This window comes from Peromyscus californicus, unplaced genomic scaffold (assembly GCF_007827085.1).
Source record: "Peromyscus californicus insignis strain IS unplaced genomic scaffold, ASM782708v3 Scaffold_7__1_contigs__length_154581171, whole genome shotgun sequence".
Classification (NCBI taxonomy): domain Eukaryota; kingdom Metazoa; phylum Chordata; class Mammalia; order Rodentia; family Cricetidae; genus Peromyscus; species Peromyscus californicus.
This window is the reverse complement of record NW_026294595.1, coordinates 14741879-14768709: the sequence shown is the minus strand read 5'-3', so window position 1 is coordinate 14768709 and position 26831 is coordinate 14741879. Positions and strand designations below refer to the sequence as shown.

The 26831-nt window shown below is 49.3% G+C and overlaps 2 protein-coding genes across 4 annotated transcripts in view; one reads left to right on the top strand and one right to left on the bottom strand.

The window, feature by feature from the left end:
* Traf2 (TNF receptor associated factor 2) overlaps positions 1-7564 on the bottom strand; it is a 34066-nt gene extending 26502 nt beyond the window's left edge. For 2 of the 3 annotated variants that reach the window (XM_052724090.1, XM_052724092.1), the window contains exons 1-2: positions 7513-7564; positions 612-830 (exon numbers count right to left, since the gene is read on the bottom strand). In XM_052724090.1, the coding sequence (XP_052580050.1) occupies positions 612-799 (188 nt within the window). In that variant the 5' untranslated portion in view covers positions 800-830; positions 7513-7564. Of the gene's footprint in view, positions 1-611; positions 831-6703; positions 7363-7512 lie in introns of those variants that run through there. The other variant, XM_052724091.1, reaches the window with a different exon arrangement.
* A 14332-nt stretch (positions 7565-21896) lies between these two features.
* On the top strand, positions 21897-26383 carry Edf1 (endothelial differentiation related factor 1). The gene is made up of 5 exons (XM_052725271.1): positions 21897-22069; positions 24464-24515; positions 24860-25020; positions 25303-25396; positions 26156-26383. The coding sequence occupies exons 1-5, from the start codon at positions 21992-21994 to the stop codon at positions 26215-26217; spliced, it is 447 nt and encodes a 148-aa protein (XP_052581231.1). The 5' UTR covers positions 21897-21991; the 3' UTR covers positions 26218-26383.
* The last annotated feature ends 448 nt before the right edge of the window (positions 26384-26831 follow it).

The following is a 26831-nucleotide window of genomic DNA, read 5'->3' as shown; positions in this document are numbered from 1 at the left end:
CAACTTGTGGGAGTTTAGCTCCCTCCTTCCACTCTGTGTGGGGACCTTGGGGCTCAAACTCAGGTCATTAGGCTTGGCAGCAAGTGCCTGAACCCACTGAGCATCTCTCGGACTTTCGCTGTTTTTTTTTTTTCAGAGCTGAGGACCGAACCCAGGGCTCTACCACTGAGCTAAATCCCCAACCCCTCGTTGTTATTTTTTGAGACATAGATCTGAGGTTGGTTTTGAACTTACTATGTAGCCAATGATGACTTTGAACTTCTGATCTTCCAGTCTCTACCTCCCAAGAGTTGGGAATAAGAATATACTACTATACCTTGCTATGATCAATTCTGAATTCTCTTTTTTTTTTTTTTGAGACAAAGTCTATGTAGCCCTTGAACTCACAAAGATCCTTCTGCTTGTGCCTTCCGAGTGCTAGGGCTACAGGACTGTTTCACCACACCCAGCTCTAATCAATGTTCTTAAATGGTGGATTTTACATTCTTGGTTTGGGCTAAGCCTCCAGAATCCAAGGAGGATTTGTACTGGTAACCACTATTCTAGACAGTGCAATCTAACATCAGAGCCACCCACTTGCCCCTGCCCACCGGGCAGCATGCCATGCACACCTGAGGATGCTGGTCAGGCAGAAGGAACAGTAGCGGTGACCACACTGGGCCTGGAAGGGCCTCCGCAAGATGTTTCTGCAGGCTGAGCACAGGTACTTGGCTTCTAACTTGGTCCCCAGGAGGGTCTTGGAGAAGCCAGGCTGCAGCAGGTCTAGGGAGCCAGGGGGAGTCACACTGGCTGCAGCCATGTGAGTTATAACCCCCACACGCCACAAAGCCCTAAAGAAAAACACAGACCATATCACACCTCAATTCAGAATAATCCTCTGAAGCAGTGGTTCTCAACCTTCTTAATGTTTCAGTCCTTTAATACAGGTCCTCATGTGTGGTGATCCCAACCATAAAATTATCTTCGTTGCTACTTCATAATTGTACTTTTGTTACTGTTATGAATCGCAATATAAATATCTGTTTTCTGATGGTCTTAGGCGACCCTTGTGAGTAGTTCCACGTCCAAATGGGTCACAACCCACAGGTTAAGAACGACTGCTCTAGAGGGAAAAAGAAGGTGATGGTGAGGTGCCTGGGTCACTACACTCACTGACCCTGAAAGAGGATCTAAGAAACAAGATTTAGGAGTTCTGGGAAGGCTCTAAGATAAGCCAAACAAATCTGCCACAAATGTGGGAAGAGATGTCAGTAGGGGGGACAGGGACCTGGTGGCACCCACAGTTACTATCCAATCCATGAACTTCCTACCTTCTGGCATCAAATCAATCCTGGCTGGAGCACTTCCTGCTGAAACTAATAGTGTCTTCCATCTATACGCACGGTCCCTACAGGTTTAAGCTGGTGGACAGCTTCCTTAGGTCCTAAACAGCACCCGGAGGTGGACATACCTGGGCTGAGGTGTTGATCACTGTGCTCCCTAACTGCCCTCAGGTCTCCACACACTGCAGTGAGCCCACAGCCTGCAGAGGCCCTCTTCTAGATCTGACACCTGCCATCCTCGCCAACATGTTTCCCTCAAAATCAACTAGAGCCCATTTCCCTGCCCTCCTCCCACATCACCCACCACACCAGAAGAGCCCCTCTGCCCACTGCATCCTGTTTTCCTGTTCTATCAACTCTGGCTCTTCTTCCACCCCAGGCTCTTCCTTCATCCTCCGGCACAGCAGTCTCTACTGGTTCCCTCTCAACTCCCAGAGGAATTACACGGCAATCAGGCCTGCCTCTCCCCCATTTTCTCAGGTAGCACTCTGGGAGCCCTCACACTCGGGAGCCCAGGAAGACAGGTCTATTCAGGCTGAGGCAGGTGTGGAGAGGCCTGGACTACCTGAAGTAGCAGCATGGTACCTCTATGTCTTCCAATGGCCTCTCATACCTGTAATACACCATTTCCCAGTGACAACCTCCTTACCATCTTTCCTAAAGGCTGAGGGCAGCCGCTAACCATACCTTCTGCTAACCATTCCTCAGAGCCTGTGAGAAGGTGTGGGAAGACCACTGGCTCTCACTCAAAAGAGCAGGCTAGTCCCAAGGAGGGCAAAGAGGTCTGGGGTGAGGGGTGGGAGGACATGGGCATGGACTCCCAGGGTCTTTGCTGCCAAGAAGGGGTTCAGTTTCAGAAGGGGAGCTTAAGGAAGAAGTGGGTTATGTGCCCTGGGATACAGATTAAGAAGTGTGTGGTAACTGAGATGTACTGGAGGCAGGAAGGCCATAAGCAGCAGGAGCAGCAACATTCCCAGAGTCCTCTCTTCCCAGCAAATCCGTCATGTTTCATTTAATTAACAAATCACCTCTTAGAACCATTCCCACATTTAAATCCCAGAGGCAGTTCTCCGGCTCCAGGAACAAGGGCAGCATTGTCTGCCTCCCTCAAACGCTGCTGGCCCCACTGACTTGCCTGCCCTGCTGTCTTGTCCCCCAAAGCCTTGGGGCACTCACATCCCGCACGAACAAGGCCCCATTAAGCAGTCAAGCACTGGTGGAAGGCTATAGTGAGAAAACAAGAGTGTGGGTCTAGTGCCACATTGTAAGTCACTTGGTTCTAGGTCTACTGGCCTGCAAAAATGAGGGAGTGGCCAGTCTGCCAAGGCCTTCCCTCCTCTTTCCTGCCAAATGCCCTCAGGACTACTTGCTGTTCTCCAGGGACTCATCAAGCCCATGGGTTCTGAGCCCACTCCTTGCCCAACTCTTGGTCAATCCTGCTAATTCTGCCTCCTCTGATGGACACCCTGCCCTGTTCTCCTTCACACCTATACCAAACACCATCACCCACAGTGTCGAGCCACACTCAGAAGAGACACCTGCACAACTCCTATACTGACTATGCCCTGATTCCACTGCTTCTTCCTATTGCTCCCAAACACTCCTGCCCTAGACCCTTCTTCAAACTCAATGTCACTTGCCTCTGCCAATAATCAGGTGCTCAGAGTCCCAAGAGACCACAGAGACCCAGGCACCAACAGAACATGCCTGGATATACACCAGCATGGCCTTTCAAAGCAACATTCATTATCAAGATGACTGTTACTTACAAGCAGCTTACAAAACTTTCAAGCACACTTTGATTCTGATTACACATATTAAAACAACACCACGCCATTCACAATGCATCAGGGACAGCTGTCACCTGCCACCTTCTTCTCATTCAACCAATGGTTTTCAGATGACAGGCACCAGTATGACTGGTTTCTGTGAACCAACCCTCGGCTGAGGGTGTTGAGTTCAGAAGCAAGAGTCCTATTAGGGCAACGCCTAGTAGCCTACAGAGCTTCATTGAACTCCTCTGTGCTGTCTGCATGTCTCAAAGAAATTTCCCCTGTACACCTAGATGGGGTAACTTAAGAGAGCCCAAGCAGAAGGCACTTTAACTCAGCACACTTGAAATCTAGAACAAGTACACACAGCTACTGCACTACAAACAGCATGTCATCTCCCCCTGTTCACCTCTGGGAAACACTAAGCACCACAATGACCCCACACACTCATGGGTATGCTTTACCAAAGAGGCACACGGATGTCTAAGGCAGCAACTCCTGAAGGGGACCTGGCAGGACAGAGATGAGAGCTTCTGTATGGAGCACCAGGACAAGGCTGTTGGGGTGTCCCTAACCTGCTCACAGCTCACCCAGGCCCACATTCACTCAGTTCTTCTGCATATACAAACTAATGACTCCTCCATCCAAGTTCACAGAGCATATATATAACCTCCATCTACCCTAAGCACCCAAAATGGCAGATAGCCCTGGGCAGGAGGGCAAACCTGACTCTGTCCCTTTCTCTGAGGTGGATGCTTCTCCTTGTATCACATGTGCATCTGCTCTGTGGGGGGTTTGAAACTCAGTGAGATACCACGTCAAAAATAAACGAACCAAAACAAAAACCCCAGCTGGAACAAAACAACCAGAGACATGAATGTAGGACAGGTTTTATAGGGAGTACTTCTGAGCTGTGTGTGGAGCACCAGTAATCAGAAGGCTTTTAAAATATACACAAATTGTCAAAGAACCAATTAATTCAATTAACAAAGTGCAGGGCTGAAGAGATGGCTCAGCAGTTAGGAGTACTTGCTGCTCTTCCAGAAGACCAGAGTTTGGTTCCTAGCACCCACAAGGGTAATCAACAACCCACCTGTAACTCCAGTTCCAGGCGACCCAATGCCCTCATCTGGCCTCTGCAGACACTGTACACATGTGCTGCACAGACATCATGCAGATAAACACTAATGCACATAAAATAAAGATTAAAATTTTAATAACTTTAATTAAAAATTTGGGAGTGGTTGTGGTTTTGAGACAGAGTTTCTCCGTGTAGCCTTGGTTGTCCCAGAACTCCCTATGTAGATGCGCCTGCTTCTGCCTCCCAAGTGCTGGGATTAAAGGGGTACACTACCACTGCATGACTAAGTAAAAAATGCTTTAATTAAAAAAAGGCCACAACACACAGCAGGGCTCTAACCTCCACATCTATCCTTCTCTCAGACATGCCCTCAGAATCTCTTCTCCTGTTTCAGTGTCGCATACCTGGTAACACAGATTTAGATTTAATGTCACACCCACACCCACACCCACACCCACACACACACCCCTCTCTAACCTGTGAATGGAGCACCTGGGCTCTGTTAGGACCTCAACACTCAAACATAATGGATAGCTCCAGCCCTGACTGCATAGCTTCCCTCCTGCCACTGTGGCCTCCTGGCAGCCAGAGGGACCTTTACCACAGCATGAAGTCTGGGCCTCTATCACCTCAGAACGTCAATGCTTTCCCAGCTCTGGTCATGAAACCTAAAGCTGCCCCAACTCCACCTGTCTTCCCTCCCCCTGGCTCCCAACAGTTCTTACAGGTCTGCACCATGCCCATCCTGCCAATGCCTGACTCCCAGGACTGGCTGTCGGAAGGCAAGGAGTACAGAGCCAGAAAGAGGGAGGAGGGGTGCCAGCTTCTATAGCTCTCCCTCCTGGGCTGCTAGGGCAGCAGCCCTTCACTAATGGCTGCAGCCCCATCAATAACTAGACAGCAGCCCTTCACTAATGGCTGCAGCCCCATCAATAACTAGACAGCAACCCTTCACTAATGGCTGCAGCCCTTCACTAATGGCTGCAGCCCCATCAATAACTAGACAGCAGCCCTTCACTAATGGCTGCAGCCCCATCAATAACTAGACAGCCAGCTCAGCCAGCTCTGGCACACAGCACACAATCCCATTTCTGTGACAACTGGTCCAGCCTGTCAGACTCACCTCCTCCCCCAACCCATGCCCTCTGCTCTAAACAGAGCACCCCAACTCTGGGTCATGTGCCAAATTCCAAATCCTTGATTTTCTTGTGTTCAAGTTTCCAGTTCCCATCCACCTCAATTACAACCTGCCCCAAGTACCAACTACACTGCCTACCTGGGTCCCAGATCTTAGGTACAGACAGCACCCATTGGGTCTCCTCCCCTATGGACGGGAGCAGGGCGAGCACAGTACAGTGATGTGATGGATGCCCAGTGTGGCATCCAGGTGGAGCCTCCACCAACTGTAAAGGGGGCAGGGCCAGTAAACAGGGAGGAAGACGTCCAACATAAGCCTTGAAGCTGCACATCTGATCTGTGGGATAATCTGTAGAACCTATGGGCAATTTTTTTCTTCTTCTCCAGGTTATCTTGTCCATGCCTGTACAAGCTCACAACTTCCCATGGAATCCACCTGCCAAGCCATTCTCACAATTTATGTAACGACCACACGGGAAGTGGAAGCCTGGCATCCCACTGTCAAGAAGGAAACCCCAAGTCAACTCCCAAAACAGGCGTGAGGTGACAGGGAGGAAGCACTTCCTTCTTGGAAGGCCTTCTCTAAGTGGACTGCCGCCGTTCTGGGGGCGCAGTCCAGTCTGCTGCTCCTTTATGGGTGCAGGAGGAATCACAGCCCAGCGATTCCTAGAGGGCTCTGACAGAAAGTGCCCAATGTGCTGCAGCCCAGGAGCCAGAGAGACTGGATGAGCATGTGCACAGCCTTCACTCTAGCCCTTTCCAAGCTCCCATCAGCCATCAGGTGTGTGGAGGTACTGAGGCCCAAGCCCTGCCCCTCGATGACCAGCAAACAGGAAAGAGTAACAGGGTTCCTGGCAGCCTGCACTGTCAAGAGAATAGTCTGTCCAGTTCTGGGGTGGGGGTGGGGGTGGTGCTAGGGGGTCCCAGGAAAAGAAACAGCAAATACATAAGCACCTCACAGACCTGCCCTGCAGTTCAGACCAGGGAGACACTATGCTGGAAGCACTCAGCCTTCCAGCTATACACACAAGGCTTGATAAAGAACTACCCTTGAGCCAGGTGGTGGTGGTGGCACAAACCTTTAATCTCAGCACTTGGGAGGCAGAGGCAGGAAGATCTCTTCTGAGTTCGAGGCCAGCCTGGTCTACAGCGGTAGTTCTAGGACAGCCAGGGCCACACAGAGAAACCATGTCTCGAAAAAAACAAAAGCAAGCAAGCAAATAAAACAACCCTTGAGCTTGCGCTTTTGTTAAAACTCAAAAGTGCTTATAAATGCTGTGATATGCAAAGTATGCAGCAATAAAGCTAAATTTTTAAAAGACTTAAACACCAATTTAGGGTTGGTTGGGGCCTCCACCCGGTAACAGTAACTTTGGGTCACTAAATATCACCTTTCTCAGCCAGTCACACAGGCATGGAGCACTCTGGCAAGGCCAAGTGTGACCTCTCTGGGCGACTGGTAGCCAGGAACAGAGGACTTCCAGCTAGTGAGCTGCACGCAAGACGACCTTGCACTGTGTCCAAGGGGCCGAAAGTTTCCCGAGTCCCCCAACTCGGTGCTTCTTCGACTTTAGGGCCAGCAGAGAGTACGCCTTTGGGTTCTAATCAATCTCATGTCCTCACTACCTACTTGGGGCTTCGTGTCCATCATGAAGAGTACCCACCAGGTCCAACCCCCACTAAGCCACCAACAGGGAAGGGGCCTAAGGGGAGGGGGGAGTCCGTGGGTTGTGGAGTCGAGAGTCAAAGAGTCCGAAAAGGCGACGCCTGAGTACTGGGAGTGTCAGACCTAATTTGACCCCACAAGTCCAAAAGCCGAAGCCTTTGGTGGGGAGGTGGGCGGTAAAAGTGGCCTGGGAGCCCAGGTGTTCGCACAAGAGCAGTCACCCTCGAGCCAGCAAGGCACAAGCGGGGCTCGTGGGTCCCACAGCCGGGACCCCGGACCGAGATCCGGAGAATGGACCATAGTGCCGAGACCCAGAGCCATCCCGCCTAGGGCCGCGTAGCCACGCACCGCTGCCGACGTCGCGAACTTTTCCGGCCCCCCTCCCGCCGACTTTCAGTTTCCGGCTCCGCAAAGCCCCCCCACTCCCGACGGCAGCCCCGCATCTGACCCCCGACCGCCACTCCCACCCCGCGCCTGACCCCGGCCCGACCCGCCGTGAGACTCGACCCCCCGCTCAGATCCGCGCCGCCTCACCCAACGGTCTCCGCGCGCCCGGAACTCAGCGCCCGCCGGGAACCACCCCCGCTGCCGCGGCCCGCCCCGCCTGACGGACAGACGCACGAGCCTACCAGGAGCTCGCAGGGAGCGGCGGCGGGCGTCGATTTGTCAAATAGGGGGCCTTGGGCCTACCCTCTGACAGACGGAAGCAGGAACCTATCAGGAGCGAGCAGGGAGCCGCAGCGAGCTACGATTGGTCAGCGTCGCGCGGCGTGGTTCCCGGCTTCTTAGCAAAGTCGAGAAGGGGCTGACGTGAGCTGCCTTGGATTGGTATAGGCTCTCCTGGAACATTCGCGCTCCTAAGACATACCTGGTGCTCTGGAGATCAGAAGGTAAAGTCACTTGCCACCAAGCTTGATGACCCGAGTTCAGTCTCTGGGGTCCACATCATGGAAGGAGAGCAAGGAATCGTATTTAATCACACACGCGCGCACACACACGCACACTCAGAATATTTCATTTTTTTCTAAAGATTTATTTATTTATTATATTATGTATACAGTGTTCTGCCTGCATGTATGTCTGCAGGCCAGAAGAGGGCACCAGATCTCATTACAGATGGTTGTGAGCCACCATGTGGTTGCTGGGAATTGAACTCAGGACCTCTGGAAGATCAGTCAGTGCACTTAACCTCTGAGCCATCTCTCCAGCCCTCAATTTTTTTTTTTTAATGTGTATGAATGTTTGCCTGCATGTATGCATGCATGTGGGTGAATGGTGTCCTAAAGCCCAGAAGACAACAACGGATCCCTTGGAACTGGGGTTATAGACAGTTACGAACTGCCATGTGGCTGCTGGGAACTGAACCCAGGACTCTGCAAGAGCAGCAGGTGGTCTTCACCATTGAGCCGTCTCTCTAGCCCCTCCTATTTAATAGATCTCACCTGGAGGCTGGGGAAACGGGTGGCAAGAGTGCTTGCTGCCCAAGCGTGATGGACTGAGCTCAGATCCACACCCATGTCTGTTTAAGAAGCTGGGTGTGTGTTATTCTTGCAGAAGAGACAGGGGATGGGATTAGGTGGCTTGCTGGATGTCAACCCAGCTGCAGGTTCGGGGAGAAACCTCACAGGAATATGAAAGCTGCGGTGGCGCACACCTTTAATCCCAGCACTTGGGAGGCAGAGGCCGGTGGGTCTCTGAATTAGAGGCCTGCTTGGTCTACAGAGTGAGTTCCAGGACAGCCGAAGCTACACAGAGAAACCCTGTCTCGAACCCCTCCCCTCGCCCCCAAGGAGGGTGATAGAGCACCCTATCTAATGCTGTCTGGCCTTTGAATATGTGGTACACACACACACACACACACACACACACACACACACACACAAACACACATACCATGTATACATAACACCACACACATATGTATACACACAAAATGACTAGATCTCACCAGTCTTCTACACCAGGTATGTACAACCTGCCGCGTGTATCCCAGGATGGCCAGGAATGCATCCCAGTGCCTGTAGATGTTATATCACAATGTAAAAAGGATGGACACTTCTGCATTGTACTCTCTGAGTCTCATCTGTGTTCATTCTGTAACTGACTTTGAGAGATACTTGTGCCCTTCTCTTTGGCTATTAGACTCTTAATATACCCCAAGAAACTGAAATACTTTCCAGGAATCTCATTCAGGAGAAAGGAAAAGGCTGAAGCCTAGGCCAACCAAAGCAGAAACTTGTCTCCTGGAAAGAGATTTGGAGCTTCAGGCCATCTTGCAGGGTGGACTGGAGCTGAGACGATGAGATGGGTCAGTGATGGGCAGGACCACACTTTGACCCAGCCTACTTAATGATTCATAACTCTGGACTCTACTTGAAGTTAAACTTCATGCAGGACCCTGAAGGTGGATGTGGGGGAGGCTGTGTCACTGGATTGCTTTTATTAAGACAGGGTTTCTCTGTGTAACAGCCATGGTTGTCCTGAAACTTGATCTGTAGACCAGACTGGCCTCAAACTCACGGAAATCCACCTGCCTCTGCCTCCCGAGTGCTGAGATTAAGGGTGTGCGACACCACCGCCCGGCTTTTGTCTTTCTTTCTAATGAGGCCACACTGAATAAATCTCTTTTGCTTTTCACTGGTGATTTTTCTCTTTGATTGGCTTATTGAGGACAAGTAACTGAGCATGGCTTGCTAGGGATGCCGGGACAGGCTCTGACCCTAATAACTACAGCAGCAATATCATGAAGACTGCAAGGACTAGGGAGCTGAGGGGAGTCCAGGTGACATCCTGGTAACAAGGAGATCCCCTGCAGCCGTGAAAACTGTTTCAAGTAGGGGCTACTGATCCGGCCACACTGACTGCATTCTTTACTTGGTTAGGAGTTGGAATTCCCCTAACTGAATCAGGAATTCCACCAATAGGACAGCAAGGTTGTCCCCTTCTGATCAAACTCAGGCAGCCATTGGTCAGTTAGCTTCCTAGAGCCTGTTTGCCCCAAGCAAACAGCCATGGGACTCACTCACACTAGTGAGTCCCCACTGCAGGGACTTCTTCAAGACCCCTATACCAGTGTAAGGAGGTATTTCCTCCAGGCTGCACCTGAGAGGCCTGAGGGTGTCCTGAGAAGCTAGCAGCCTAGCCTGAGAGAAAGTAGGTTTATTCACAGCAGAGCATCTTTTCCCTGAGGGCAAAATGCGTGTCTGTTCCATCCTCCAGGTCTCCTCTCACCCATATCCACCAACAATGTCACCAGCAAGACACTGCCCACTGCCCTTAATGGCAGCCGAGCCAGAGATGGACATTACCATAACAACCTTAACCGTAGTCTACTGCCCAATGCTGCCACCACAAGTGTGTCCCTTTAGACTTCTCTACTTTTGAGATTTTGTGTGCACTTTTTGTTTTTTGGACTGGTGTGTGGAGTGTACAGAGTTAGACCAGGTCAAGAGATGGGAGGTGTCCTGAATGGGAAGTGGCCTCACTACTGCCCCACCCACAAGCACCAAACTGGGTGACATCTTGGGGACTCACCTCACTCACTGGCTGGGAAATGGGTGAGTCATTGTAATTGCTGGACAGCTCAGGGGATTCCCATGTGGGTTCCTCCCTGCTAAAAAGAAAGCAAAAGTTACCCGCAAGACAACCACTGAGGGCTAGGCAGAGGTTGGGGGTGATCCTTGGGCAGTCTTAGGAGGACCCACACAGCACCTGCTCACTCCCTGAGTGCTGGGAGCAGCCAAGAACCCCCTCTTCAGTAGAGCCTTTGGCTCTGCATGGAGCGCGGTGGCATTTGTGCTGAAGATGGCTGAGGTGACACATTGAAGCAGGTTGGGACCTCATGTGCTGACAGAGCTTGTTAGGGTGGACTGTGGTGATTGGACAGGAGAGTGTGTACCACAACATGTGTGTGGAAGTCAGAGCACAACCTTGGGTGTCTTCCCTCACCTTCCACCTTGTGACAGGGTCTCTCGTTTGCCACTGCTAACTTAGACTGGGCTAGCTGGCTTGTGAGCTTCCAGCAATGTTCTTCTCTCTGCCTCCTGTCTTGCCATAGGCATGCTGGGACTACAGAGATGAGCTACTGCATCTGGCTTTACATGTGTCCTGGTGATCCGGCTCTACTGAAGAGGCCCAGCCTGGCCACAACCCTTTGCACTAGGCTGTACCACACTCCCTGTGCTTGGCTTGGGCCTTTTTCAGGCCTTAGAGACTCAGGTTAAAGCTGATGACTTTCTTGGTGACCCTGGGTTCTCACGACCACAGACCTATCATCTGTACAAGATGTAATGGTAGCATTTCTGAACTGTGACCCATGTGGTCCAGGACCCAGTTCCATCATTCACAATGGCTGGCTGTCAGATGATGGGCAGAGCACAGGTCTTCCTAGCTTCTCAGGGAACAGCAAGTATGCCACCTGCCGGCCAGAGAGGATACTGGAGTGGGAGCATTGTTGAAAGGACCGTAGACAGGAGGACCTTCTTGGCATCTGACAGGTGACTGGGACCCCCCAGGGCAGGCTTACTGTTGTTGCCACACACCTGTATCAGTTCTGCTCCCACTTAGACTTAGCAACTAGAGTCACCTGCCCAAGGCCATGCAGCCACAGGTCTGTGGCGATGTACAGGTGTAATCTCAACCCTTGAGAGCCCAGGGGTTCCCTTCACAGCAACTGGGTGTCCCTGTCCCTCCATATCACATTCTCCATAGGTGCTCCTATTGTTGTAGGATGCTGTCCTCCAAGCATAGAAACCTTATCATGGGCTGGAGAGATGGCTCAGCGGTTAAGAGCACTGGCTGCTCTTCTAGAGGTCCTGAGTTCAATTCCCAGCAACCACATGGTGGATCACAACCCTCCGTAATGAGGTCTGGTGCCCTCTTCTGGCCTACAGGTATATATGCAGGAAGAACACTGTACACATGTAGATAAATAAATTTTTTTAAAAAAGAAAGAAACCTTATCACCTGCATCAGAAGCAGCTGTGACTATTCACAGGTGATCTTCAAGATCAAGACTATTGATATCCCTTCATAGAAGAATTGGGTGGGGATGGTCACAGACCTGAGATCTCAGCCCCTCCTTCCTTCACCCTCTGCCAGATATATGCAATTCTGCCCCAGATATACGTAGTCTTTTGTTCTCAGGAGGTGCTAGGATATATAATGTGAAAGGTTAACTGAAAGGGAGACTCCGTCTATGCAGCCATAAGGAAGTCATTATCCGTGCTGGGTGAGACTTCTATAGCTGTTTTGGGATTTGCTCCTCTAAGTAACCACTCAGCTATGCTTTGTAATTACCCAATAAACTCAATGGTTTGCCAAGCTGGACTTCAGTGGAATTGTACCTTCATCTCTTGTTGGTGCCTTATTTGGTATGAGTAGGCGCCTGTATGTGTCTCCCAGGAAAAGTTCGCACACCACCAACGTTCTCTCAGCCCTTATGCCCTGGTCCAAAGAACAGGCCAAATGGAGACTCTCTCCCTGGCCCCGGAATTTGGACACAGTCTGCTGCTTCCTTAGATGTTAGGCTATCTGACCTCCTCTTCCACCGTAGCACAACCCCTCACTGCGGCCATCCATTCACGCAGACCCATCCCTGTCTTTCCAGCCCACGTTCTGCAGCTGGCAGGGGCTCCCCGTTGCTGGTGGAGAAGATTGGCCTGGCAGCACTTGGCCAGCTCCATCACCATCCTTGAGCTTCCTCTGCACCATCATGCTAGTGAAAAGAGCACAAAGTAAACTTGAGGGTGGATTAAACACTCATTCAGCCAGGCACAGCAGTGCATGCCTGTAACCCCAGAACTCAGGAGGCAGGAAAGCTTGAGAGCAGTTTGAGGTACACGGGAGGAGGTCTCAAAAGCAGCACTTAAACCAATAATAGTGTAGTCCAGTTTCTCTTTTGAGTTTTAGTGTTTGTGAATTTGACTTTAACTTTATCAAAACTGATCTTTTGAACCAAGCACGGCAATGCACACCTGTAATCCCAGCATTCCAGAGGCTGAGACAGAAGAACTCTAGGCCAGCCGGGAGTACACAGACCCTGTGTAATAAAGAGAGAAAACTTGGTTGTTTTGTGGTTATCAGATGCCATAGACAGTTCAGCCACATTTGCCAATCTATATTTCCTTCTAATGGATCAGAACACCTTTTGCCAAAGTAAATTTTAAAAGTTTTCTTCTGAACCCACGAATATATGGGAAGAACTTCAGTGACGTACCTCAGATACGGTATTCAGTAAGGATTGATGAACCTTCCACATCACAGCACATGCTACAAACCACAACTGTCTGTGACTGCTGCTCCAGGGGATTAATTGCCCGATTCTGGACTCAGTGGGCACCTGTTCCTACATGTGCACCCCCCCACATATACACATAATTGAAAAATAATTTGAAGGGGCTGGAAAGATGGCTCAGTGGTTAAGAGCACTGGCTGTTCTTCCAGAGGTCCTGAGTTCAATTCCCAGCAACCATATGATGGCTCACAACCATCCGTAATGAGATCCGGTGCCCTCTTCTGGTCTGCAGGCATAAATGCAGGCAGAACACTGTATACACAACAAATAAATAAGTAAATCTTAAAATAATAATAATAATAATAATTTTTGTAGCCAGGTGGTGGTGGTGCACGCCTTTAATCCCAGCACTCGGGAGGCAGAGGCAGAGACAGGCAGATCTCTGTGAGTTCGAGGCCAGCCTGGTCTACAGAGTGAGATCCAGGACAGGTGCCAAAACTACACAGAGAAACCCTGTCTCAAAAAAACTGAAAAAAAAATTTTGTATTGTTTTTTCAATACAGTGTTTCTCTGTGTAGCCTTGGCTGTCTTGGAATCACTCTCTTGATCAGGCTGGCCTCGAACTCAGAGATTCTCCTGCTTCTGCCTTCCAAGTGCTAGTATTAAGGGCATGTGCCACCACTGCACAGCTTTTAAAAAAATGTTTTTTTTTTTTTTTAGATTTATTTATTTATTATGTATACAGCATATGTGACTGCAGGCCAGAAGAGGGCACCAGATCTCATTACAGGTGGTTGTGAGCCACCATGTGGTTGCTGGGAATTGAACTCAGGACCTCTGGAAGAGCAGTCAGTGCTCTTAACCTCTGAGCCATCTCTCCAGCCCCCTAAAAAAATGTTTTTTAAGAACTGTTTTCCTAGCCGGGCGGTGGTGGTGCACGCCTTTAATCCCAGCACTCGGGAGGCAGAGCCAGGCGGATCTCTGTGAGTTCGAGGCCAGCCTGGGCTACCAAGTGAGTCCCAGGAAAGGCGCAAAGCTACACAGAGAAACCCTGTCTCGAAAAAAAAAAAAAAAAAAAAAAAAGAACTGTTTTCCTAAAGCTAGAGACCAAGGGACAGTTGAATAAGAAAATTCTAGAAATGCTACTTTTATTCATGACAAGGTGGTAGGTGACTTTTTCTGGGGATACTATTTTCATTCACCCAAGAGGTCGAGAGCAATGGCAGATCACAGAAAAAAGTCTGTCCAAGTCCATTTTGATGCACAGTGAGTTTATTAGGGTCACTTACAGGAGTGTAGGCAACTCAAAGGCATCTCTATTACCAGAAAGACCCTGTGCAACTCACAGGCAGTTATACCACCATAATCTCCTCCCCAGCAACCATTTGCTGCTTACTCATCAAGAAGGGGCCTGTGAGCATCGTCTCTACATGAGGGTATGGCAATAGTTCTGATCTCCTGAGGGTCTCCTATGGGTGATCATGGGGAATCCAGAGGAAACAGTTACACAACACAGTGTTGGGTCCCTGCCTGACCACCATGAAAAACCATAGAGAACTGACAGGATATAGAAGCCACTGTAAGCTTTGGGCAACAGCCAGTACAGAACTGAGAATCTTGAGAGAGGAGAGAACAGATGATGTTGCCTATGTTCCCTCTGGCTTTCTGTTTAGAACGCTTCTCCAATACCCTCACAGGGAGGAGGAGACCAAACACAGTGTAGTGATTTTGCAGTGCTGAGGAGGTCAAAGCAGAGCCCAGAGCAACAGGAGCGGCTGCATTGGTAGACTGTGATGCTGCCTGTAACTCCAGGTCCAGGGACTCTGACACCCTCTACTGGCCTCTATAGGCACTGCATGCAAATGTACAACCCCCGCCCCCCCATATACCCAAAATTAAAAATAAAATATCTTGGGGAGGGGGCAGAGTGATGTTATGGAATATTTAACTATGTAAAGATATGTTACATTTGTTTATGCTGTGGAATATTACTTTAACTGTGTAAAGGTTTGTTGCATTTGTTTATGCTGCATTTGTTTAATGATGTAAGGATGTGTGTTTAATTATGAAAAGATAATGTTGCATTTGTTTCACCTTGCCTTCCTAAGGCACCTGATTGATCTAATAAAAAGCTGAATGACCGGGTGCTGGAAAGATGGCTCAGTGGTTAAGAGCACTGGCTGTTCTTCCAGAGGTTCTGAGTTCAATTCCCAGCAACCACATGGTGGCTCACCACTATCTGTAATGAGATCTGGTGCCCTCTTCTGGCCTGCAGGGATACATGCAGACAGGACACTGTATACACAATAAATAAATAAATCTTAAAAAAAAAAAAGCTGAATGACCAATAGCTAGGCAGGAGAAGGATAGGCGGGGCTGATGGGCAGAGAGAATGAATAGGGTATGGCTTAATGGTAGGGAGGGGGAAGAAAGGAAGGAAAGAGGAAAGGTGGACTGGAGAGATGGTCATTCAGTAAAGTGGTTGCCATGAAAGTCTGAGGACCTGAGTTCAGATCCCTAGCAGCCCTGTAGGCACTGAACATTTATAATTCCAGTCCTGGGGAGGTGGAGACAGGAAGATCACTGGGGCTTTCTGGAAAGCCAGTTTAGTGGAGCTCTAGGTTCAGTGACAGATTGTCTTAAAAATAAAAGCAACTGAGGAAGACATCCAATGTTTATTTCTCTGACTTAAAAAAAAAAAAAAGGAATGAAGAGAGGATGGGTATCCAGACTGAAGACTGGAGAGCACTCAGATCCTGAAAGGAATAAATAAATCACCCTTTTTAATTTGTGTTCCAGCAGGCTACAGAAATGTGTGATGATTAAGTGACTGACGTTGGCAGCCTGCTTATATTAAATACTGTGAACAGAGAACTCACTGTCTCTGGAGGTAGATATAGTTTCAAATGCTAGCTGCTGAGACTTTGCTCCAAAGCAGCAACCTCTGAGCCTGGAACATACTGGAAGACCCTGAGCTGGGACTGAAAGTGCCTAGTGACCCCACAGAGAGAAAAGGAGGGCAGCCTCATGGCATCTATCTGAGCCTAGAGGGTAGTGGGGGTGTCAAGCCTGGGCAGGAAACATCAGGGCTGGATTCTTGATGAGAGCCATGTGGGACAATGGGTCTCTTGAACAATGGCAGGGGATGGAGGGGGTCCTCTCCAAGCCCAAGCTAGCCAAAGCAGATACACCATGGAGCTGGCTCAGCTGTTCTTGCAGAGCTCACCCACAGCCTGGGAGATGCCTCCTAATGTGTTCATGCATATCAAGCACCAAATAGGGTATCTGACCACAATTCCTTAGATTGCAGCCTGTACCAGGTATCTAGGTGGACTCCTCCCTCATTTTACTCTCTTGGAGTCAAACAGTTTGCAGTGACTATGTGCACTTGTGGCTCACAACTAAGAGGAGTGGGTTAAGATGTCTTATAGTCAGGCATGTCTCCTAAGGATGCCTCCTCACTTAATCAGCCAGAGGTGAAGGAGAAAGAGGTTTTGCACACGCCAGGCCAGTGCTGAGTCTTTTCCAATCAATCCATCCAAGTTACAAAATGTAAACAGAATTGATGCTGCTCTCACCTGAATAGAATTAAAACTCTTAGGCTGGTGAGATGTTGCAGAAGATTAAAATACCTTCTGCCAAGCCTGAGGACCTGAGTTCCATCTCCAGGATCCACATGGATCTGACTCTTAAAAGCTGCCCTTGGAAGTGCATCGCATTACTCATGTACAGCCCTCCACCCACACATGAGTGCACACACAAAATAAATTTTAAAAATGTAAAAGAAAAAGAAACACTCTCATCAGCCAGGCACTTGTGTTCCCATCACTCAGGAGGCTGAGAGAGGAGGCTAGACTGAGCTACATAGTGAGACCCTGTCCGCAAAACACAAAGCAAACAAAAATCTGTCTCATTGAAAGATGCGAGTTCAATTTACTACACTATGGATGTGTTTTCATTCATGGATGGAATTGTATTTATCAGAATTCTAGTTTCAGGGACTATAGTGACTAGTTTTGTGTGTCAACCTGACACAAGGTAGAGTCATCAGAGGAAGGAGCCTCATTTGAGGAAATGCCTCCAGCTGTAAGGCATTTTCTCAATTAGTGATCAACAGGGGAGGGCCCAGACCATAACAGGTGGTACCATCCCTGGGCTGGTGGTCCTGGGTTCTATAAGAAAGTAGGCTGAGCTGGGCGGTGGTAGCACATGCCTTTAATCCTGGCATTTGGGAGGCAGAGGCAGGCAGATCTCAGTGAGCTCAAGGCCAGCCTGATCTATAAAGAGGTCCAGGACAGCCAAGACTGTTACACAGAGAAAACTTGGTCTCAAAAAACCAAAAAAAAAGCAGGATGAGCAAGCCATGGGGAGCAAGTCAGTAAGCAGCACCCCTCCATGGCCTCTGCATCAGCTCCTGAGTTCCTGTTCTGACCTTTTCCAGTGATGGGCTATGATCTGGAAGTGTAAGCCAAATAAACCCTTTCCTCTCCTGCTACAGGCCGCAGGAATATATCATAAGAACTCAGCTGGTTATGGCAAAGCCACTACCTGAAGGCATCAAGGAATTCCTTCAGAAGCAGCCAAATTCCAAGGAGCATTTGGTGTTACTTGGCTTGTTATAGATCAGCTGTCTTCTGTTATGAAAGTCATGTGTGCCTTCATAGTTTTCCCAATTGATTTTCCCCTAAGAAGTGCTAACAGTGTGGACTGATCACTCCTTGGACATATACATTCAGGGTATTTGGAGAACAGCCTCAGGAAAGGCTTCCTTCCCCGCCCCCAGCCCATCCGTTTCTCCCCTTTCAGTACTGGAATCAGATATCTCCCTTAGCCACTTTCAAGGACTAACAGAAATAACAGTCCAGACCACCATCCACAAGGAGACACCATCCAGGGCAGGTGGACCTTAAGTAATAGCTTTACACGGTTTAGCTCGGACCCTCCTTTCTTACAGCCTTACTAACTTTATAGACCTCTAACTCCGTACCTAACCACTTCTAGGACTATTTAGATAACCTTCTGCGCTGACAGCTATGCATAACCAGAACCCCAGTTCAAGCTTCCCTGTAATTATCATCATTGGCAGCATCTGGCCAGGTCCATCCCCAGATGGAGGAAAGTACTTTTTCAGAGATACCTCTGTACTCTCTAAGAACAGACTTAAGCATCCAGGCTACCTGTTTGAGAAGGCCTGGTGGATGTGCCAATTAAGCTTAACTTCCTCCTTTCCCAAATCTTACCTCTAGTTCCAGATCTCCCTTTAACTATCACCAGAGGCATCTACCTGTACACAGGTTGCCTAGCAACCGAGCACACTTTCCCCCACCCTGCAGAAAAAAACGGCAGATAGCTTAGATAGATAGGAGTCACAGGAAAAAAGAAGACAGTTTTATTTTCTCTCATTGACCTAGCAACTTATAGATTCTTAACATTTTCCACCAATCACATTTAAGATTATAGTTGAGCACATAAGATCCCTCTTCTTAGATATTACCTGAATTTAGCCTTTAGTTAATTCATTTCTCCATTAGTCACTTCCCTTTTGGGTTGCAAATGACAATTAACAATTATTGCCCCTCTGTGTGATTCTTATCACCCCTCTATTTGACCCTGGAAGCCTGGCTTTGCACTGCCAAGGGATTACTGCTTGTATGTAAGTGTATATATACCGGGACTCCCAGGGCACGGGACAGAGAAGAAGATTTGGAAGAATAAATGACTGGGGGCGGTGGTGGCGCACGCCTTTAATCCCAGCACTCTGGAGGCAGAGGCAGGTGGATCTTTGTGAGTTCGAGGCCAGCCTGGCCTGCAGAGCAAGATCCAGGAAAGGTGAAGTTATATAGAGAAACCCTGTCTTGGAAAACCAAAAAACAAACAAACAAACAAACAAACAAACAAACAAAAAAAGAATAAATGACTGGACTAAGAGTTTGGTGTGCTGAGATTCCTCGCCGTTCGTAGTTCTCCCCTGAGCCCCTGGGATGTATAATATTAAGGCTGGTCCCTCTAAAATTATACAAGACTCTCCAACTTGCTTTTGGTCATGGTGTTTCAGTGCAGCAACAGAAACCCCAAGTCAGGGCCCCAAGCCTGTAGTGTCTGCTACAGTGATTACATCAGTGAGAAGTTTTGAGTTTTCTCAAGCTAATGCTGATATTGATGGAGAAAACTGTCAAAAACTAGGAAGATGACTGAGTCATCTTTCTATTCTTTTCAGAAAATAATTCTGCAAAAATCCTAACAAGGCAATCAGAGAGAACACAGCTGAAAACAGCAAGCAAAAGCATAAGGAGATGTGTACAATTTATATTACTATTATTATCATAATTTTTTATTTTCTGAGTCAGGCCCTCAACTGTGTATCCCTGGGTGGCCTGGAACGCCCAGAGATCTATCTGCCTCCCAAGTGCTGAGATTAAAGGTGTGAGGAAGCCGGGCGGTGGTGGCGCACGCCTTTAAACCCAGCACTTGGGAGGCAGAGGCAGGCGGATCTCTGTGAGTTCGAGGCCAGCCTGGTCTACGAAGTGAGTTCCAGGAAAGGCGCAAAACTACAGAGAAATCCTGTCTCGAAAAAACAAAAAAATAAAAAATAAAGGTGTGAGGAACCACACTCAGCCTCTTAAACCCTCTCGAACTCCACTTCCAGGGCATCTGATGCCCTCTTCTGACCTGCACAGACATGTAAGTGGTGCATATACATGCAGCCCAAACACTCAAACACATAAAAATAAAATCTAAACGTTGTCCTCTGACTTCCACATACACACCATCTCTCCCCAAATTGAAAATAAATGCACATCAGGCAAAAAAATATTTTTCTGTAACTTATTGTTAAGATTTAAAATTTTTTAGTCAGTAGTGGTGGTGCAAGCCTATAATCCTAGTAATTGGGAGGCAGAGACATGTGCTTCTCTGTGACTTTTGAGGCTAGCCTGGTCTACATATCAAGTTCCAAGCTAGCCAAAGTTACATAGTGAGACCCTGTCTCAAAACAACACATTTTTTGAGCCTTTATATATTTATGGACATTTTGTCTGCATGAATGTCTATGCACCACATGTGTGCAGTGTCTGTGGTGGCCAGGAGGCATCAGATCCCATGGGATGACTGTGAGTCACCTTGTGGGTGCTGAGAATTGAGCCCAAGTCCTCTGGAAGAGCAGTCAGTGCTCTTAACTGCCAAGCCACCCCCCATTTTTAAAATTTTAAAAAGTATTATTTTTTGGTACCCAGACTGATGGCACATGCCTTTAATCCCAGCAGTTGGAAGTCAGAAACAGGCAGCTCTGTGTGTGTGTGTGTGTGTGTGTGTGTGTGTGTGTGTGTGTGTGTGTGTGTGTGTGTTTCATTTTTGTTTTATGCGTATGGGCATTTTGCCTTTCTATTTGTCTGTATACCACATGTGTGCTTGGTGCCCTCAGAGGCCAGAAAGGGGTATCAATCCCTCTGGAGTTGGAGCTACAACCTGATGTGGGTGTTCTTGGGTCCTCTGCAAAAGCAGCAAATGCTCTTAATCACCTAAGCCCCTCTATAACCACTTTTTTCTCTCTCAAGCAGAGTTTCATGTAGCCCTGGGTGGCCTCAAACTTGCTATGTAGTTAAAGAGAAACTTAACTTCTGATCCTCTCGTCTCCACATTCCAAGTATTGGTGTTACAAAGGTGAGATATTTAATCTTTATTTCAAGATAGGGTTTCTCTGTGCAGCCTTGGCTGTCCTGGAACTTGCTCTGTAGACCAGACTGGCCTTGAACTCATAAAGGTCCACCTGCCTCTGCTTACCGAGTGCTGGGATTAAAGGTGTGCATCAACCATCGCCCTGAGTTTTTATTTTTAAACCAATTTTGTTTTCTTGTATTCCAAAGAAAGCCATCTAAGGTTCACATGTTTCAGAGCCCACAAAATTTGCCAACTGTTGTTTCTCCACCCCCCGCCCGCCCCCAGCACACCTCCAAAGGACCAGAACTTCAAAATGCTGGTATAGTGCAAAGCTGCAGCTCAGCAGAACCTGAATTCTATCTCAGGACCCCCAAAGGCGTGGCCTGGAAGACACGTGTACCAGTGTACCGACTAGTGTGGGGGACGCTGGCACAGGTTGCTCAGAAGGAATGTAGTGGAGACCCGCTGGGATCAGTAGGATCTGTACTCCCTTCTCTCCACTAGGACAGCACCGGTGCTAGCATGAGGGGCGGGTGTCGCCTGCGCCCCTCTCCGCCCAGTTCCCCACTCTCCTCTCAGATTCCCATGCTCCTTCCCTCTGATCCCCAGCTCCCCCACAGGTCCCCACTCTTCCCTCAGGTTCTCTTCCTCCTCTCTCCTCTCCTGTCTGGGTCCCCCACTCTCCTCTCCTGTCTGGGTCCCCCACTCTCCTGTCTGGGTCCTCCACTTCCTTAGGTCCTCCCATCTTCTCTCCAGGTCCCCTCTGCTCTTCTCTCTTCTAAGATCCCTCTCCGCTCCCTTTGGACCCCACCTTCTTCCCGGCCCAGGCGCTCTGCCCCTCCTATCCCCATAAACCGAAGACTAGATCAGTGGCGAAGATCAGACGTCGCCCTCCATGCGCCGCCCGTGGGCAGCCCCGGCGGGTCCCTAGACTAGCCGGGCTCGGATTGGCCGCGAAGCTCGGGAAGTGCCGGCTCCTGGGACCACCGACCAATGGGAGCCAGGGGCGGGACCGCGGCGCAGGCGCCGGAAGCGGGGAGGCGACGAAGGGACGTCGCGTTGCCGCGCCGGGTCTCGAGCAGCTGCCAGAGCCGCCGGACGGACCGCCGCCCCCGCCGCGCCATGGCCGAGAGCGACTGGGACACCGTGACGGTGCTGCGCAAGAAGGGCCCCACGGCCGCACAGGCCAAGTCTAAGCAGGTGCCCAGCCGGCGGGGGGCGGCGGGAAGCGGCGGGGCCGCGCGGTGCGCTGTGGGTCGCTGGGCCAAGTCTGGGGAATCCGCCAGTGGGTGGGGACCCGAAGGGAACAGACGAGGGTGGGGACCTTGTGGGACAACAGGTGGGGACGAAGTAGGGGGAAAGACTGGAGCAGAGGGCAGCTGACCTGGGCGAGGCTGGGGCAAGGGTCAGGGGTTGGGGGATGGGATGTGACCTGAGCTCTGGACTGGGACAGGCCTGGGTGGGGACCTGGATGGAGATGGAAACGGTTGAGGACAGGTGCAAGAGTAGGTCAGAGAACCTGGCTGGTCACTAAATGTGGGGTGGGGAGCAGGGTCGTTAGGCACAGGAGACTTGGGAGCCAGGGCAGGGGCAGACTTCTTGCTGAAGGTTTTGTCCTTACCTGGTATCAGCTTGTCCTGGCATCACTGGTGGCTTGGTGTCCATGAAGCGCACTCATGCGATCTGAGCCTATAAAGAGTGCTGTCTGAGGCAGTGGTGGTCTCCTGTGGCCGAGTGTCCTCTCCATAGGTGCACTCTGCTTTCTTGAGCCCTGAGTGCTATGGTACCTTGAATAGTACTGACCAGCTTTGGCTTTATTTGCTGCATAGTCGAAGCCAAATTCCCAGTCCTTTTCAAGGGAACTTGGAGTCATCACAAGTGTGTAGAAAGTCGGAACATACTACACAGATAATGGCTCACAGGCCACTTTTCTGAAACATTATATTAATACTCAGTGACTGTGACCCAGGCATCACTATTAGTGGTCCTGTTTCCAGGGAGACTACAGGGTTCTGTGGGGTGTGTCATCTCTCATTAGGAGTCATACTGGCTGAGGAAGCCAGGCCAGCATTCCACTCCTTCCTGCTTTATAGCAGGGTTTGGAAGAGAAATAGGTCTATTTTCAATAAAGAACCTGCTAGCATATATATATATATATGCATATATATATATATATGTGTGTGTGTGTGTGTGTGTGTATACACACACATATATGTGTGTATATACACACATATACACACATATATATGTGTGTATATACACACATATATATGTGTGTATATATATACACACACACACACGTGTATGTATATACACATATGTATGTAAATGTATAATTTATTTATTGTAGTGCTGATATTGAATCCAGGACCTTGTGTATTTAATACTAAGCAAGTCTTGCCCCGTAACTGACACTGGCCTGGATTCCCTTCCGAGCCTTCTGAGTATTAGAGTCACAGCTGTGGGCCACCACACCCAGCTCAAGCCTGTTTTAGTGTAGAAGTGAGTTGGTTCTTTTAGCAGTAGTTTAATGCACATTATCTGGGTATTTGGGTATTGAGGGTTTGTGTACAGTGTACCTTTGTTTCTTTGGGGACACATTCTGAGGCTGCTCAGTGGATGCCTGAAACTGTGAGTTGTGCTGGATCCTGTATGTACTGTGTTTTTTCCTACTCACATATAACCATGACCAAGTTTATAAATGAGGCACAGTAAGAAATAGTAATAAGGTTGGAGAGAGGGCTAAGAGTGGGTAAGAGTGCTTGCAGCTCTTGCAGAGGACTCAGGTTTGTGTACCAACATCAACACGGCAATTTACACCTGTCAGAAATCCAGTTCTCGGGGATCCAACACCTCTTCGGGCCTCTGTGGGCACTGTATGAATGTGGTACACAGACATATATGCAGGCAAATACTCATACGTGTAAAATAAAAATAAATACATCCAAAAAAGGGCCAGTCGTAACTAAAGTTTGGGAAAAAAACCTGTTATAACAGTGCACTGTAATAAGAGTTGTCTCTTAGGCTCCTACATTCCTCTTCTTTTAGGGATGGTATGAAACTATACCTTATCTAATTTGATGCCCTAAAGTGATGTGAACCACACAGCCATTTTAAGGTAGCATCAGGCTCCTACATCATGATTTCTTGAACGTAAAGTCTGTTTTGGTGCCTTGGCAGTTATCTGGTAACCAAAGAGGTTGCCAGGTAAATGAGTCAGAAGCAGGTAGCATGCATATAGCATGGACATAGCATGGACACAGCTGGACAGAGGCATGGTTTTATGTCTCAATGGGGATGGTACGAGACCACATCACACTTTTCAGAACATACAAAATTTCAAAATTATGAATTGTTTATTATCTGGAATTTAACATTTCTGAACTAAAGCTGACCATGGATTAACAAAAAACATGGGAAGTGAAACCAGAGTGGGGTGGAGGAGCCTCTTGTGATGACTTTGGATTGTTTCACCTAGCATTGTGTGTCAGTCTTTTAGAACACCTAGCATGTGGTTGGCAAACAGCTGCCCAAATTGTGCCCCACACGCCCCAAAAGCACCTTTTGATTGAAAACCACTTTCTGGTTTTCTAGGCCATCTTAGCAGCTCAGAGACGAGGAGAAGATGTGGAGACATCCAAGAAATGTAGGTACTCAAGTTTCCACTTGCAAAGCAAGGATGTGCTGTGGGATTGCTTGCCTGATGGTATGGTTGGGTAGTGCCCTGGGGACCTGTCAGGAACAGAGACCTGGGCAGCCAGGAAATATTCTTGACCTGTCCGTGCAGCTCTGGGTGGTGTGAGGTCAGCAGGGACTGTTAACTTTCCACCTTCTTCTCACCACTGTGGGAAGATTCAGATTCAGGGCTCTGAGGTCTGAAGTCCAGGTCAGCTGGGCCTGGGATCCTGTCAGTCTGGTTTCCATTTGAAATTCTTTCCCCCATGTTGACTGCAAACCATCTCTGCTCTGTTCTGCTCACATTGCCTCCAGGGGCTGCTGGCCAGAACAAGCAGCATTCCATCACTAAGAACACAGCCAAGCTAGACCGGGAGACAGAGGAGCTGCATCACGACAGGGTGACCCTGGAGGTGGGCAAAGTGATTCAGCGGGGCCGGCAGAGCAAGGGCCTGACGCAGAAGGACCTGGCCACGGTGAGGCTTTTTGCGGCTATGGAGTGGGGACAGGGGACAGGTGCTTAGACAGCATAGGGAAGGTGGGCTTACTGCATGGCAGCTTTGGGACCTTACCCTAGCACACCCCAAATCCTCTGGGAAAGCTAGGTCAGAGAAGCTGTAGCTCTCTCTTGCTCAAGACTTGTCTGTATGGGGGTACCAGGGACCCCAAACAAAAATGGCTGCCTGTGGGCACCTCTCCTGGCTTCTACAACACATCTTATTGAGCTATAGTATGGCTAAGGTGCATCTTTTCTTCAGAAAATCAATGAAAAGCCGCAAGTCATCGCAGACTATGAAAGTGGACGGGCCATTCCGAATAACCAGGTTTTGGGCAAAATTGAGAGAGCCATCGGTGAGTGTCTTCCCTGGCAGTCTTTGGACGAGGCATTGCCCTTCTGTGAGGGGTGGCGAGGGCTGAGGTGGCAGGCCCCTGTCCTCTTGAGGTCATACTACTAGACTCCTGCCTAAAGGCTAGAGGATTGGTGGATTGGTGAGACTCCAGAACCCTAAGGAAATGGTGTCTGGGTCCTTCTATAGCTAGCATCCAGCCAGAACACACTGCCCTCAGGGTGCCTACATGGCACACACTTACTTCTCCAGTGCACCTCCATGGAGGCCCAGTGCAGTGTTCCAGTTCTGCTGGGACAAGAGATCAAGATGTCTGTCTGCTCATCTTTTTAGATTTTATTTATTATTATTATTTTGGTTTTTTTTCTGTCTGTTCTGGAACTCACTATGTAGACAAGGCTGGCCTTGAACTCAGAGATCTGCCTACCTCTGCCTCCTATGTGCATTAAAGGCGTGCACCACCACGTCTGGCTTAGATTTTATTTTTTATATAGTCTCTCTGTAGCTCAGGCTGGCCTCAAACTCCCATCAGTCCTCCTACCTCAGTCTCCTGAGCTCTGGGATTGCTGGTGTGAGTCACCAGCCTGGTCCTCAACCCTTTATGAGATGCTTGGCCCACACTCTAATGTCAGATGTGAAAGCAGCCCTCCATGTGAAGGCCTTGTGATGCCAGTAGGCAATGATGGAAAGCTCAAGGAGAGCAGGGAGGTTGGGTAGGTGCAGGAAGCTGCAGAGTGGTCAGCATCTTGCTGGCTCGTTTCAGGCCTCAAGCTCCGGGGGAAGGACATCGGGAAGCCTATCGAGAAGGGGCCGAAGGCGAAATGAACACAAAGCCTCGAAGCCAGTGGTTCCGGCTGAGCTCTTCTGGCTGGTCCCCCAGGACCACCAGCACTGCCGTGGGTCTCCTCACATGGTCAAACGGAACACGGGGGTCAGGCCTGTGTGCCCCCTCAACCCATACCTGCTGTCAAACAAAGCAAAACCTTGCAAAGTGATAGCCTCTTGGCTTTTTCCTCCCTGCTTTCTGACCTCAGCAGGGGTGCGGACCTGCACCTTCTGTCCCACGGACAGCTGGCTGCAGTGGGGAGTTCAGATCTGGAGGTAGAAGAACTCCCCGGGAAGTAGTGCCTGGGAGGAGGTGATGTCTTCTAAGAGCCTGTGTTCTGCTGGAGAGAAGCAGGGCCTAGCACTCTGCAGCCTCCAGCTCTCCACCATAGGTCACAGTTTGAGGGATGAAACACTTCCTTCGTTATCGTCTTATTATCTTCGAAACCTCATAGGGACCTGAGGAATTTGACAGTTCTTTCTGTCTGCTCAGAGAAGTGGCCATCAGCCAGCCTTGTAGTACCTGAAGATGCAGGGTGGTACCTGGCCGTGTCCCACCACCTCTTTCCCATGGAGCTGAGTTTTGGACAGGCAGGAGCCTGGCTTGGAACATA